Genomic DNA, 16789 nt, shown 5'->3' on the forward strand with positions numbered 1-16789 from the left:
AGTCAGTTGTTCATAAAAGGATAGTATACAGTACAACAAACCTTTCTCCAGTAACATCATGCACTGACGGTCTATCTGGAAACAATAAACTATGTGATTAAACTATGACCTGGGATATCATCCCAGCGTGCAATGAACGTACGGTGTAACGCAGTCAGACGTGGCGAATAAAAATCAAAAACAGAGCAAAATTAACAACATAATCTGGTTATTTAATTAAGAACCTTATGAAACGACAAAATCTGTGGTTACTTGAACGCACAGATGACCGTTATTACACTTGGCGATACATTAAGTTTACATGGTTGCGTTGCGGATAAATTCGCCCGAATAATAATAATAATATTACTTTCTGTTTGTCTTTTACACTCTCTTTGAAAGATTAGTTTGCAAACTTTCCCCTCAAAATTAGTCATGACAATCATTGTAATTTGATATACAATATATAAATAACATTGAACTTTTTTATTCTTTAAATTTAGGTTTCTTGGTTATTTATTTGATGGTTGTTAATCTACCAAATATTCGTGTTTCAAATGATCCAAATCTAAAAATTTGGATATTACAATGAATTCAGCATAAAGTTATATATATAAAACAGTCACATCATGCACAGTCTTTATACTAGACTGATAATAATAACCCAGTTAAATAAGTAGGTTCAATAATAGCTATTGTGATCCTACGTTCTACAGATACATATCACGGTAATTCGAAATGTGATTCCGTTCCGATGTTTGACAGATCCTCTTCACCTATTAGTGTAGAACTAACATGATTAGCATTCATATCGAATGCTTACAAATCTTTTTAATTAGTGGCATTATATGTCTCCTCACTAGCCTAGCACTAGTATGGATTTTTTACAGAAAGACTTACATTATGATGAGGTTTGGAATGGTTGAATGATGTCAGTAGAACATAAATTACCCTTACTATGGAAGATGCACTAGTTGCTCTCCAAGATTTATTTTGCTGTTTAGAATGCTTTGTCCTCTCAGATTCCTACATAAGCGAATTATTCATATTATGTTCTCGTAACTGAGGCGAAACTTCTAAAAATATATTCAGTTCACAAAGTTTGTGGTTTGCTTTTGAATTGCGTCAGGCGGTATTCTTGAAGTGGTTTGTTACTAAGGTTGGAACTGTTGATAGCAATCATATATGCACAGTCCTGGTTACTTCTTTGGTAGATCATTTTTTTGCCCTCACTGAAAAATATTGCCATAGTGTCAAAACCAGCTCCTAATATATAAACACCTCAAAAGGTATGCCGAAGAGTACATATTTTTTCTTTATGGACTGTATGTTGCCTGTGAAATATGCATATCCAAACAACCATGCCTTTAAGCCTAAATAAAAACTTCATAGCCGACACCTAAGATAAATCAGTTGGAGTTTGAGCAACCCGGTGAGAGTAAGTGTAGCGTTGTAGGTGTTGAATCAGATTGTGTATTTCAGGACAGGCTTTTTAGCAATTTTCTCAGACAAGTGTAACCAGAAACACCGCAACTAACGTCTTCTTTGGATCACACTTACTTAGCTCATACAAAGACTTTCTATATGGGGATTTTCGACATTCTCACTACAACTCCTCACTAGCTGCGGCACAAGTGAAATAAAAAAGTAACTCTTATTGAAAGTGTGTCGAAGGGATTCATGAACTTTGGAAAACCTCCTTATCCGAACTCGGTTGATTGAGTCAGCGCTTGTGACTGTGTCATAAAATTTGGGAACATATAATAGTGTTAATCAGACTACACATTATTCTCATTTTTTCTGTTTCGTTGAGATTCTTTGAAGATAATGCCTTCCTTTCGGGGATTTATTTCCTATCAGACTTAATTTTCAACTAGGAGGGTATAAGTGTTATAGTACTGTTTGCTAAAGACTCGAATAACATCTCTGGTTTTCCGACGCACCAATCTTTAGCATTCATTTAAATACTAAATACTCCTTCAGAACATATCGACGCCATCATCTAGACATGCTAAGTGAAGCAATTTGCCTCATGAACCACGTCACTTATTGTGGGAGTTCAGTCAGCCTCGATGGGTTCCTGGCTAACAATATCCCAGTACGGATTCAGTAGTCCGGTTGACTTAAAACCAACGTGCATTACTTACCACCAAAGTATGCTACACACCGGTCGAGTTTGTATTGTCCTGTCTGTGAAATAGCCCATAAATTTAAAAGACATAGGTAGGCTACAGGGTTTTAGTCGAGTATTTATGTGAAGGATTATTCACGCATCGTAGAGGTTACACGTATGATACTAGACAGACACGGGAAACCGGCTGGTAATATCAATAAACCTCATTAAACGATGTGGATATGTTTTATGCCCCTATCATTTAGTCTGACACATAATGTTTGCTGGAGTAAAAATATTTTGGAAGAAAACTGAGGGGCAAAACCAAACGAGCTATATGCCCATAAATTTATTGGCTTTTGAAGCAAGTCGTTCACCTAGATTTAGACTATCTGATTAGGGTCCGTATGGTTCTCTTGACTAATGGTTGGAGACGGGTGACATAATTCAGAATCCGTTATAGTGGTGTAGTTATTTCCATTTATATCCCTTAAATCATGTTTCAAAATTATCTTATGCATTTTAACTTGTGAATTAATTCATTGTTGAGTCACATCCTAGTTTCTTAGTCTTCTTTTACTACCACTGATCCTATGACTTTGGTATTGAATTCGGTAATTCTATTTTGCCGTGCTGTGATGTGCTGACTTGAGTTGATACATATATGTGCCAGGTTCCATGTTGATGATGACCCATTAACCTAAATTTTAATATAGTATACGATTTCATTAAAAACTTCTAAACCAATGTTTCATTAGTAGTAATTGTAGTTTAGATGAATTCAGTATGTGTACTGAACATGCCGAAGAAGTTTAAACATATGCCGTGGAAATACCTTATTCTTAACATACTTTGCTATCGATCGGTTCTCCGGATCAATAATACAAATGACGATGCATAATTAGTCGGTTTAGCTTTTCGTTAAAACCCACCTCCGAAGATATACCACCAACCGAATAATTTTTTATGCGGTCTGTTAGCAGATTATATATTTAATTAGATTGGACTCTAGAAACTCATGTAAAAACCATAAATATACTAACGTTTTTGTTATTGTGCTTCTTACAACTATCTACCCTTGTTATTGGGAATATAATTTCGTTCCTGATCAACCGTGTTCTGATCTGGAGACATTTCGAGTGAATTAGTGTCCAAGAATACTAAGCAATAGCAATACCTGAGTCATAATATGAGAAATTATAACAAGGTCCTGAATTTTAATAATGTTTTCAAACTAGTTTCCAGTCGAACTACTAATAATTGAGTGCTTGTTGATACACCACTTGGACTGATAGTTGTTTATGTGACATATTAATGCTCCTAAACTTACGCCAAATTGGTAATATTTGACTACTGGCTTTCATTTGTTTCAGAAAAGCAGATTTTCGAAAATGATTAGAGAGATTTCGTTAGCCAATATTGGACTCAACATCAGTTTAGTTTTTAACATCTTACAAAGTTATTCGCATTATTAACTTGTTGCTCTGAGAAGTAATATCAATAGTTATTCCCAACGTAAAGTTCTGTTGGTGAAAATAAATTAAAAACCAGTGCTAGAAACACACTTCGATTTTCATCTGTATCTGTTTTTCATTTTTCTATCCTGTGTTTGAATTTTTCCAAACATCAACGAACAGTGTTTTAAATCACGTTCAAACAACTCATTTTACCAGCTTCTTGGTAATGACTGAGAGGGTTTACTATCCCTGGGCAGGTATGCACTTTTTTCTCCTATAACTTCTTAAGATCGATGTGAGAAGTTGTCTGTATTTCTTGAACGTGCTCACCTTCGGAACTTCCTCAATGCCATTAAGAAGAAATTAAAAATAAATGAGTGAGTCCCACTACATCAGTTTTGTAAATATCATTTTTAATTTGACATCATCACATTGTTGAATTTCCTTTCGAACACATTTTCAGTTATGTAAATGATTTAGAGTTCGTAGTAACTACCATCTTTTTCAGTCATAGTTTAGATTTCATTACTTATTACTGAATTACCGTTTAAACTTCACTTGTCATTTTGTTTGATGATTCGTATTGTTTCGTTCCACTCCATCGTTCAGACAGCCTTATCTGAATTTCACAGCAGGTATGTAGTCCGAAGTTGTGAAGCACTCCACCAAGGGTCCTCTGTTTTAATGTGCAAACCATAGCTCTCACTATAGAAATCATAACTGTTGCTGGGGTTAATTATTCGATACCACCGGAAAGCACCTTCAAGAATGTTGAATAGATTTCTGGAGAAACATTAGCCCAACACAAATAACTTCTAGACCTTTAAGTTCTACCAACTTGATCTAATTAATGAAAATAGGATTATTCTTATTGGGCTCGGTAAGCTATATATACTAAATCCAAAGTCGAAAAGACTTGTAAAAAATCATTTTTCACAATCGTAGTAAAGTACGCTTATGTAGAGTTCGAGTCTGCGAACAAACAAAACAGTTTATTCGTCTGGTTGAGTTCATTCAGATTTCTACCCCTCTTAAGCTGTCTCAGCTGTACCCCTCTGACGGCTTTTGAAATGTAGAAATAGTTGTTAAAAGCTTACTGTCCAAGCAACTAATTCAAAGCTCCACCACCAAAACATTATGATGACTATTAAGATGACAATTACATAATAATATGATGATCAGCATCCAACATTATGACTGCAGTAGCTAAATGCAAAATACCCCTGGATTATTATAATGTCGGTGTATTATTAGTTTTGGTATTAAGCTGGGGCTTTGTGTAAATGAAAGTTCTTTTTTTGGTTGCATCCCTCCCCCAAATAGGGCAGTTGAAGTGTATCATATATCTCGACCGTCTTCCTTAAGGCACAGTACGACTTAAGACATACGTAATGCTTCTAAAAGTTTCAGCACAGTTCACTACTAATTGTTCACTTGCAACTCATTTACAAAATACAAGTTTATGTATTAGGGGTTGAACCAGATTGTTTGTGATGGCTAGTGGTACAACTTAACTACCCAAATCAAAGTAGCTAAACTGGGGTTCAAGCTTGTAACATACAGGTTGGAAGCTAGTTTCTTTAATAAACGGACACCACTTCACATAAACTCTCTGCTATTTCATATTTATTCATTTTTTCTAGGTTACTTTGTTATGATTTTTATTTTTAAAATCACTATTTCTCTTATCTTGTTGCTAACACTTCTTAAGTGGAGTATTGTAACTTGTACAGTTATTTACCAATTTGTTCATCATGCTTGTGTATCTGTGTTATGAATACTAGCAAAAGATCGCAAACTGAAAATTCGCACTTCCTTTAATATATATCGTTGGCAAATACAAAGCCATGTAAAGTAAAAATGTGCAATTCACATATCTTGTTCAAATTTAGTTTAGCGTAGATTAGGTTTACACCTAAGCATCCTGTAAAATTAAAAATGACAAGGATTCCCGTCATATATTTTGTATAGTTATCTATCTTCTGTAAGCTGACTAAGTCATTATTCTCTTTCTATGTAGTTAATTCCTTTTGAGATTTTCTTCGCTATGCTTTTTATAAAAGAGAACAAACGATATGTCTATGTAAATAACCCAGAAGTGATCGTTAGGAGTTTGGTGATATAAGTTTGTTTTTATAAAAGAGAACAAACGATATGTCTATGTAAATAACCCAGAAGTGATCGTTAGGAGTTTGGTGATATAAGTTTGTTTATGTTTCCTGGTAAAAAGTTGTGCAATTGTTTAATTTAGAAAGTGGTATATGAAGCCTAATTTTAGTATATTGTAGAGACTTACTGTTGACTATTACAGGCTTTTCCTTTCAAACCCCTTAGCCCTGACGATTTTGACCGGGTTAAACCTACTGACTTAGCTTGTCTTGGAATGACAGAAAACGAAATCAATCGACTTGTTAATCAGCTAATAGAGGATGGGTTTTCAGTAAAGAATTTGCTATCGGATGGATATACAGACTATTCCTATTCATGGCCAGATCCGAAACCACATTCTGCTGCTGATTTTCACCGATCGAAACTGCTACGTAAAGTGAGTAGCTGTTCATCAGAACTCTTTGAATTTTAGGTTGTATTGCTTGTTATGATTTCCACTAGATAGCTTGCCATAAACGTGTGATGCCACTTGTGTTTAATTTTCTGTCAAATAGTCTGATTTTCACTGTTGTTGAAAAATTATGTTCTACTTTAGGTTATTTAAGGTAAATAGAAAGGTAGCCCACTAACTTGTCAATAAATCAGAAATGAACTGACGACTATGAGAGCTCCATTAGTTTTACAACGAATACTAAGTATCTAATTTAAGTTCTTAAAGTTTAGTTTTTATTTCACGAAAGGTTTAAAAACACAGAATATGGATTGTAACTTGTTTTTACTGTTTATTCACTTTAAAAATCTTCAGATACAGTAAATAGTACTTCAAAAATATCTAAACAACTGTGATATTATTTTTCAGGATTGATCTTAGATTCGTTGAATGGAGTCTTCGTTGTTGTAAATTGTGTTTGTGAAATGTGATGAAATGTTCAATACTGAACACAATAAGAGGAGAAAGTAATCTGTAAGACTCTAAGTTAGAGCCTGTAAGAAGTTGTACGTATGTTTAATTAGGTGATAAACGTTTTGAAATTGACCTTTGGTCAATAAAATTACAGGTCAGAATATGCTGCTCACTGAATGGTTGGAAAATTCCTAGGTTGTCCCTAATGCACCGATTGAAAATCCAATCACTGCGGTCGTTCAGGAAGTCGGTTGCAACTTTTGAGTCACTGAGTGATGCTGGTTAAATTTTTTAAGGTGGAGTAATTCCTCCCTACATTCTGGTTACGATTTGCTGACGAATGATAGCCAGAGTAAAACTTATATTCAACGGTCCCTCCGATATCTTCTAAACACCTATTTTCCAATACATACTTTGAATTTGTAGACATCAAATTCTACTATTGAATGAATAGAGGTAACCATGTAAGCTGGGTTCTCTAAATACCATATGGTTTCGTTTTTGTTCTAGCTGTTTGGAGGAAAACAGTCCCATACTAGTGCTCCAGTATCACCAGCTCATAGACTGGAACATCAGTGTAAAGAAGAGTTCCCGATACAACCTTCTTATTGGAGCCAGCATCAAGTATCTGGCCGTTCCACCAGTTTTTCTCAAAATAGTCGTCAGAATGTTGTTACTAACTCCGCTGCATTCACATGTCTTATTCCTGAGAAGGATATCAAACTCCATTCAAGAATTGGAGTTGGTTCGTTTGGCATAGTACGGCGTGGTGACTGGACTGTGCCGACGGGCGAAACTGTAAGTTTTTCACCATTTAGTTTTGCAATAGTTTGTAACCTCATGGTGACGTGTCAGTACATACAATGGGAATTCATGATTATCCAGTTCAAACCCTAAAATACGTAATCCCAGTATAGAAGTTCAAATAATCCGAGTGTTTCACCCACTCATTCATTCGTTTAAGTGTGTTGTCTTTTCTGGGACGTGTGCTGCCAATCAGGACTTCCACGCAACTTTCCCTGGGCTCTCCATTTGTTGCCAGGTGTTTTTCATGGTCTTGACGTCTATGTTCAGTTCTCGACGTCATGTGTTCTTTGGTCTACCATTTTTCCTTTTGTCTTGAGGATTCCAAATTCGGTCTTGCCTTGTGATGCGGTCCATTGGGGCCCGTAAAGTGTCCTATTCACCCTTAGTGTCTTTCTTATTTCGCCCTCAGTTGATAGCTGATTTTTGCTCTATCAGGGTAGGTTATTGTTTATGGTCTCTGGTCAATGGATCTGGAGTATCTTGGAGAGACAACTGTTTATAAATACCCCTACATTCTTAATGGCTTTGGTAGTTCTCTAAGTTTTTGCTTGATACAATAAAACGGTTTGAATGTTGGTGTTGAAAATTCTGACTTTTGTCTTGGCTGGTAGTTCTCTTAAATTTTGGGAATGGTATCCCTGCTTTGCCAACTCATCCCTTTACATCTGACTCAAATCATCTATATCTGACAACAATACTCCCCATATACATAAAAGCTTTCACCTCTTCCAGAGTTTCTCCATCAAGTTTGGTTTATTCGGTGTTCACTGTTGTACTTCAGGATCTTGCGTTTTCCTCGGTGAATGTTAACGCCTCTTTCTGAAGAGGCCGCTGCTACACTGGTAGCTTTCATATGCTTTTGTTACTGTGTATGGGATAGAGCAGCTGTCATCTGAAAAGTCCAAATCATCCATCTATGCTTCTCTTGACATATGGATATCTTCATAATCCAGTCAACAACCAGTTGTGTCATACATTTGTAGTCCTCATACTTACTATGATCTCATTTACTCGGTATTTTGAAGAGATACACTTCTTTCCAATCTGTTGGTATTTGTTTTACCTCTCAGCTATTCCTTCAGAGGACGTCGGACATCTATTCAGTTTTCTCTATTTGACTGGTATGGTGTCTAGTCATGATGGTTTGCCATTGTTAGTTTATTTGATGGGCCTTGGTAATCTCTGTTGTTGGTGTTGTATCGTCTATAGGAAGCTCTGTGTGTGCTCCATAAATGTCCGATGTGTTCAGTAGTGGTGGTCTATTGAAGAGCTCTTCAAAGTACTCTACCCGCCTGTTATTACTACCTTGAGACCACAGTGATTGGTTTACCTTCCTTCTTCCCGAGTGGTCGATATGTTATGCCCTGTCTCTCTGAAAGCTTCCTGGTTGTGTCATACTGTTCTCTCACATTTACTTTTCTTTTAGCTTTTCCGTATTTTCCGAGTCTTTTACATATTTCCACTTGTCACCTCCGATGTTATTCTTCACTCGTTTGTTTACTTCTGTATATTCTACCTGTGTCTTGGCTTTCTGTACCTTTGTTCAGCTGTTATTAACTACTGTCTTCTGGTGTTTCATTTCTTGAATATTATCTAGCCTGTTTACAGAGATCCATTTTTTGTGTTGGTGCCTCTTGGGGGCTCAGTACTTCGTGGCATGTTGAAGTTATTTCTTTAATCTCTTTCAATTTGCCTTCTATAATTTCGTCTTCTTGTAGTAGATCTTGCAAGGCTTTGAACTTGTTTCTGAGATATGTACTGAACTCAGTGAGCTTGTCAGCAAGTCGAATAAAGGTTGTATTAAACTTTCACGGTGCTGCCTATCCAGTTGTTCAGTGCTTCTCTAGCTTTAGTTTTAGTCTTACCATCACCAGATGATGGTCTGAATATGTATCAGCTCATCTCTGTTTTTACGCTATGAAGATGTGACCAATTTGGTTCTCCATAGTGTGAAGCGCATATGGCCTGGCGAAAGGGTTTTTGGGGAAGAACAGATCTCCCTATGACAATGTCGAAAGCACGTAGGTTTACCATTCCCTCACCATGGTCGTTTCTTTACCACAGTCTAGGTCTCTCCATGATACGTTCATACTTGCTGTTGTCCATCCCGACCTTGGCGTTAAGATCATCCATCAAGATGAGGTATCGTCCTCCTAGCTTCCAAAGAATCTCGGCTTGCACTATAAGGGACATGATAACTCTTATATATGAAGATCCTTTAACTCCCAGACCAGAATTTAAATGTTTCTTTCGGGCTAAAGTTGTTTTAGTCAGATTTTATTTACGAGGTTTATTTTCTAACCCCATGTCCAATCCTTCACCTTTGCCCGGGCTCGAGACAAGCAGCAACCCTAGAAGGGTTCCAAGTATATTTTTGTGTCATGTAGCTATCCAGATTATCAATATTTTCGATAGGTAAGGTGATTTTTTCTTCAACTTTTCTTAAAAAGCTAATGATTGTGTCTTCAGCTTAATTGTTTTTAATAAAAACCTTTGTTCCTACAGATTCCTGTGGCTGTGAAATTATTAAAACCAGAAGCAATGAAAAGCGATTTATTCACAGGATTCTTGTATGAAATTCGTGCGATGCAATGTCTTTCACATCCTAGTTTAATCCGTCTTTATGGAATTGTACTATCTAATCCAATTATGATGGTAATTTATTCTACGGTATTATATTTTAGAAAATTTTCTCTTTTGTTTTCCCGAATCCATTAAGTTTCGAACCTTGCACAGAGATGTAACTCTAAGCCAAATATACAAATTTGGGATCGGCAAATTATTTATTTTCTGATTGTGAACTTATCTTATAACACAGTGGTTAGGCTTACTTAACGTGGATACAAAACTGGTCGGAATGTAAAGTTATTTGTTACTCATTATAAAAGAGATCTGTATTTTGATATAAAAAGGCTATCAAACTGAACACAGTCTTTACATAAGAGTTCATTACAATTTGATGTCGTTAGGAGAAGTATTTAAATGAAAATAAACCTAGAAGATAAGAGATCTAATAATATTATCAATGACATTCGAGTTAGATTAATTTTACATGCCTTCTACTCCAAGATATAGAATATATATGTAAAGGAGTTATCATACAATAAACAAAGAGATGGAATGGAGGGAAGGAATGGAAGAATGAAAAAGTTTTTTTTATTCCTTAAAAGTGTATTGGCTTTTGATTGGCTTCGTTCATCGAATAGGATCTTATGCTTTAATTAATGAATTCTCAACTGTTAAAAAATGAAAGAAAAGAACCTCCATTAATAGATGATATGAAGTCATACTTATAAGCCAAATGACTGTTACTCGCAAAACAGAATCAAGACGCAAATTGAACTGATATTTTCAGGTTAAGAGAGCTACCAAATGGTGTGGTGTGTGCTACTTATATTGATATAAGTAGTATATGTCGCGAGTTAAAACGTGATATCTGGCTGCAGAAGATGAGGTGAAGATCAAGAAAGGAAGAGCGAGAGCACAATGGAATTTGTAAGAAAACGCATGTTTAATCGAATGGGAGACAATGGATTAGTGTTTGCAACGGAAACAGTCCAGTTTGATATGATGCATTGATATTTTGCAAATTGACGATTGACTTTATGGTATTCAGATTTTATTGAGATAGTCTGTAATTTTGTGCTAAATACATTCGACTGTCCCCACCCGTGTTCTTGTTCACTACAATGGGACAAAATTTCCTTTCCGTTAAACAACATGCTTATATATAAAACATTAACATAAGAATAAGAATAAATGTTATAAGCGATTAGAGGAAATAAATTTTTTTAGGTCACTCACACTTCAGTCAACTATGACTTTGGTCATCATATCGCATCATAGCTATTATGATTCATGTATCACTTATTTTGATCATTATATAGCTAAGAATTACAATCTATGTGGCCGTATTAAGAAAATGTTTTGAGAGCAGTTAGTTTATGCATTGTTCTTAACATCTCATACATATTGAATGTCATCTATACCACCATTTTTGTTTATATATATATATATATATATATATATATATATATATATATATATATATATATATATATAATGAAATTTCATTCGTGATACTTTTATTTCAGGTAACTGAATTAGCACCATTAGGCAGTTTATTATTACATTTAAGAGCTCAATCTATATGTGCCAATAATAATAATAATTCTTATAATAAAACAAATGAAGTAAGAGCACATTTCCCATCTGTACCTCGTGCTCTTCAAATTGATTCATTATGGGATATGGCTATTCAAATTGTTCATGGTATGGCTTATTTAACATCTCAAGGACTAGTTCATCGCGATTTAGCAGCTAGAAATATTTTACTTTCATCAATTTCAAAAAATGAATATCCTCAAATTAAAATAGCTGATTTTGGTTTAGTTCGATCGTTAGAATCATGTACAGTAAATAAGAAAATATTAAATGAAAATGAATCAAATGAACCAATTTATACTGGATGTTCAGAACAGAAAATTCCATTTGCCTGGTAAGTAATTAACTCATAATCGTGATCACTATTATAATGTGCTATCCAAATATATTAAGTTCTTCCCGACTATACATTAAAAATCACATCATTAACAAGGAAAATTTTATTCAATAAGATTAAGTGGATAGACAGATAGGCAGACACCATACAATTAAACATAGCTCTAAGCACTTTTTGAAGTATAATTCAATAACAAACCAAAGCCGAGACCAATAATAGTAAATGAAGGTCAAAGTAATATTTATTTGTATATCGAATCCCAAGCTAATATTTGTCTAAACTTCATCTTGTTAGGACTGAAATCACATGTTTATAATTCATTTTTGTTCCCTAATGCCCTGGTAAGGCTGACAGTAGGGAGAGCCAGCTCTCCCTTTGGAAATGCTCTTACACGGCCACGTGCATACCAACCACTGCCAGGGAAGTCCTACTCACTGCCTTCTCGCTGCATTATTGTTGTTTACGAAATTGAGATGACGAAAAGCGAACATCCGGCACTTTAACCGGGTTGATGGTCACGGAGGATCCACCTAGAGGAGTTGGAAAACCCCGATTCCAAACCAATGGTGTACATGGGCCCCACTATCCTGAGGGAACAAATGGCGTGTGAACCGATCATTGGTGATCGGCTACCATGGGACTGCATCTCCTGACGTTGATCCACTGCCTTGTGGATCAGACCTTTAAGTCGAAGGCTGTTGGTGTGGTCTCCTAAAAAAACCACCTACTTCGTTTTTGGCACCCGGACAGTATCCCAGCCCTCACACAAATTGAATGATTTATGTGGCACATATCTATTTGGTGCCTCCTTTTACCAATGTTTATGTGTTTAAATGAGTAAATAAAATAAATAATTCTCTTCACATTGTTAACTACCTATTTTTAAGCAAGAAATCGTTTTCGTCATACTTTTTAATTTAGACTCTGTGATGGAAACAGACATCATACGATGTGTTATGTGGTTGGAGCTAATCAGTAGGAAATGCTATAAGACGTAGTTTTCGCGTTAGTTGTCACTCGTCAACAAGGCATACCTACAATATTGAAAGAATTAATGTTCACAATTAAATCCAAACCCACGTAGCCCAACTTCACAGTCTGAAACGTTACCACTGAATTGCCTGTGCAACGAAAGAGATATTTACAACATAAATATATAAATATTATATCTTATGGTTGGCAATGCATTTGTTGTAACTTACTGTGATTCACAAACATTTATGGAAAACCTAGTAAAATAGATAATGCTAATAAAAACAGTAGCTAAGTGAATCGACTGATATTATTAAAAATTATTTTATGCTAATCTCAAACTTTTTGACCACTTTGATCACAAGTAATCTGTCTTAGAATGCACTAGAAATAAACGTAAGTAGGAGGACAATAGCATGATTTGATTTATAACAGTGATAACTGTAGGATAGAAGTTATTTGTGTTAGCATACTGTAACTACGACATTCTCAATGATCCAGCTGACTTTATAAATTTTTTTAATAATCTCCCAACACTAAACAGAGTGTTAGCTGTCTTCCGATTTAACCTAATCTATCCAAAGGCTAATATAGTCTATGTTCATTGATAGAAACCAACTGTTTCAATTAAAACACACTGAAACTGTAGTTATATTAAGCAATCTCAAGGCTACGTTTGGCGTCTTGGTACTTCGTACTCAATTGTTATCATATTTAAAGTTTCAGAATTTAGGATTATATAAACATTTATTAGATCACATCGAACTAAATGATGATTTTAGTACGATAGATTCCTGACTACTGCATGCCTAGCTTGGTCGCAAATAGGCAGAAGTTGATTCGTCCATTTTTCAATTAACCAGAGTCAGAGGATGAGTCGAGATGTAAGAAGATCCCCATGTAAATTTCAGTCCTTATACTACTTTTTTTGTTCCGGTTTACTAAAATATATATTGCTACCTCTTAATTTTTGTTCTCACTTGAGATGAGTCAAGTGACGTGTCCAAACAACATTAAATTGGAGAATGTAACAACTGTGATTATCACAACAAGAGCTATGAGTTGTAATCGATCTGCGTGAAGTAGCTGATAAACTGTAGGGTCCTCTGTTATTATTATTATTATTTATTATTATTATTATTGGTAGTAGCCTTCTTGTTATTGTTGCGCTTTTTAAATGTTTAGGAAGTCAGTAATTTCCCTTGACGAGAACACGAAAAACACCTTATTAGTAACTATGCACTTCAGATCAATGTGATTTCTGTCTTACAGCGTTTCTATTGTACATCTGAATGACGTGCACATTTTATCCTAAGAGGAACTACGGCAAAAAGCTCTTATCGCCCTTAATTCACTGCAAGGTATTTAAATTTTACATAGCTATAAGTAGATTTTTTGTGTTTTGTTGTATCTCTAGGTCCGCTCCAGAATCTTTGCATAAACGAACCTTTTCTGAAGCAAGTGATGTTTGGAGTCTAGGTGTTACATTCTGGGAAATGTGGACCGGTGGTGCAGATCCTTGGTCGGGTCTTACTCCTGTGCGTTTGTTAGAGCTCTTAGATTCTGGTCGTAGGTTGGCATGGCCCCGATTTACCTGTCCACGTCGTTTATACCAGATAATGTTAGCTTGTTGGAGAGCTGAACCGTATCGTCGACCGACCTTTTCCTACCTCGCCGAAAGATTAGATCAGGTAAAATTTATCCTGCAATGTACTGCAAAACTTATGAGTCTTTATTGATTGCTGTTTCAATTGGCAATATATACTGTGGTAAAAAAAATACAACAAATAATCTACATTTTTGATGCTACTCATAACTTTGAAAGGTCTTTAATGCCCCCATATCTACTTATCGTGTAACAATATTGAAACCTCAACTTCTAACTTGTTAACTATTATCTCCATGATCTGGAAATCGGTTACCAATCAGTTCTCCATTCAACAATAGTTCAACAAAGCATTAAAGCTAAACCTACAATCTAATTATCATTATTCAAGTTGACAGTAGTTGCAGGTTTGTAGTAGGATTGTATGGTGATCCACAAATTAACTGAAGTACAATGTTTATATGTTTGTATCTTTAATTTATCACTTGGAATAGCATACAGCAGTTACTACTCCGTTAGTTAGTTAGTTAGTTGGTTAGTTGATACGACCACTCTACTATTACTGGTTAGCCTCAACAATGTAATGGTCAATTCAATTCAGAATGGTTTCTACCAAAGTAATATACCTTGTTTAGTAACAGTGCCAAAATAACAGTTCTTATAAATCGGTCTAAATTTTTAATCAGGATTCAAAATGCTCCATTTTCATTGAAATCATGGACTAATCCAAGTTATACCGCCATTGAAAACCTGGGAGCTTTGTATAGCCGTTTCGCCCTAGTATGGGACTTCTCAACTGTACACATCTACGGTCCCTCATGCAGGAATCTGACCTATGATCTCCTGTCTCTAGTGAGGAACCATTACCAGTGAAGTTAATCCGTATCGGGTGTGAGGCACTTACCAAACGAAGACGATGGAAGATGGTCGTGTAATCTCGTTGGTTAGTTGAGATTAGACATTAACACTGTTGGATGCCGGCTCAGTGGTCTAGATATTTAGCGAGACCGAATTTCCTGTGTTCGATTCCCACGTATAAGATCATGGGTGCGAGCTGTCGAGGAGTCCCATACTATATCAAAACGGCTGTCTAAGTTTTCAGTGATGGTCTAGCATTGATCGGTTCATGATTTTAATGAAATTCAATAATCTCTACAAGCTCATACTGAGAATATTTTATTTTATCGTAACAATTATTTTATGTGTTAGCCGATTCGTTCCCCCAAACGTCAGTAAAATCATTACCGTTTTATAAACAACTGTTTAATGGTGTATTGATTGAGAGAAACTGAGAGCTTTCAGTCTTCACACATTTTAATTTAGTAGTGTGCTTTTTGTCAATAATTGTTCACACTAAGCATTTATATATTACGATGAAATAAACTTCCGTATAATTGACCTTGTATTTCAATCTATTCTGAGTACTGCTTGTAATCTGCTAATGTTCAGTTTGTGAGTTTCCTCTTACCTTGCATTGTTCGAATCCAGGAAAATTAAAAATATAAGAATACTCACTTCGCTATTTCGAATTCTTTCATTATGAAATGTAAGTAAGATTCGTTGTTTGGATATGATTTTGTGTTTTTTAACCATTTGTTTGTAATTCTTTATATTTGTGACAAAAATGATAGATTCGTCCAACTATCGTCATGGCAACTCAAAATCTTGATGAAGCTGATCGTTTAGGCTTAGAAGCAGGTGATATTGTTATTATTATTGACGGAAAACCCCGTGAATTTTGGTGGCGTGGTCAAAATAGACGGACTGGTGAAATAGGCTCATTTCCACATGGTATTGTTCAACTTTGTCAAAACACTACACAGACATGTAAGTTATGCTTGTCTATGTCCACATAGAACATTCACTTGAATAATCAATATGCTGGATGCATTTTATTCTGCTTTTCTTAATATTTCTTTAACTGATGTCTGGAATTTTGATTCTTTATACAAATCATATTCGTTTATGCTATTATAAGGTAAACTTAACAGGAGAATATAGCTGATACTGTCAGAAATGAATATCTTTTAACTGTATATTTTAATGATTAGTTTTGTTCGTTTAGTATTTAAACTGTAAAATGAAATTCATTGTTTATACGAAGATTTGTCAATATTTAAACGAATCGTTTAATAGAAACTGTATTAAAATTCTATTTGAAATAATCTCAGTAATTAACATTTAAATAATTCCAACGTTTCATCAGGCAAACTTGTCTGGACTTCTTCTGTGTAATAATCAAAATGATCGAAGAATGTTCCAGACAAGTTTGCTAGATGAAACATTGGAACTATTTAAATTTTAGTCACTGAGATTATTTTAAATAAAATTTTCACAAAAG

At 35.1% G+C, this 16789-nt stretch overlaps 1 protein-coding gene across 3 annotated transcripts in view; it reads left to right on the forward strand.

Annotated features, from left to right (window-relative positions):
- The first annotated feature begins 1093 nt into the window (after positions 1-1093).
- Positions 1094-16789, forward strand: part of TNK1 (tyrosine kinase, non-receptor) — a 35822-nt gene continuing 20126 nt past the window's right edge. Inside the window, exons 1-9 of one of the 3 annotated variants that reach the window (XM_051211255.1) lie at positions 1108-1268; positions 3466-3806; positions 3839-3926; positions 5884-6094; positions 7073-7360; positions 9875-10024; positions 11464-11867; positions 14260-14533; positions 16080-16275. In XM_051211255.1, the coding sequence (XP_051073249.1) occupies positions 3776-3806; positions 3839-3926; positions 5884-6094; positions 7073-7360; positions 9875-10024; positions 11464-11867; positions 14260-14533; positions 16080-16275 (1642 nt within the window). In that variant the 5' untranslated portion in view covers positions 1108-1268; positions 3466-3775. Of the gene's footprint in view, positions 1269-3465; positions 3927-5883; positions 6095-7072; positions 7361-9874; positions 10025-11463; positions 11868-14259; positions 14534-16079; positions 16276-16789 lie in introns of all 3 variants that reach the window. The other 2 variants (XM_051211254.1, XM_051211257.1) reach the window with 2 other exon arrangements.

Source organism: Schistosoma haematobium, chromosome 1 (genome assembly GCF_000699445.3).
Source record: "Schistosoma haematobium chromosome 1, whole genome shotgun sequence".
NCBI classification, from domain to species: domain Eukaryota; kingdom Metazoa; phylum Platyhelminthes; class Trematoda; order Strigeidida; family Schistosomatidae; genus Schistosoma; species Schistosoma haematobium.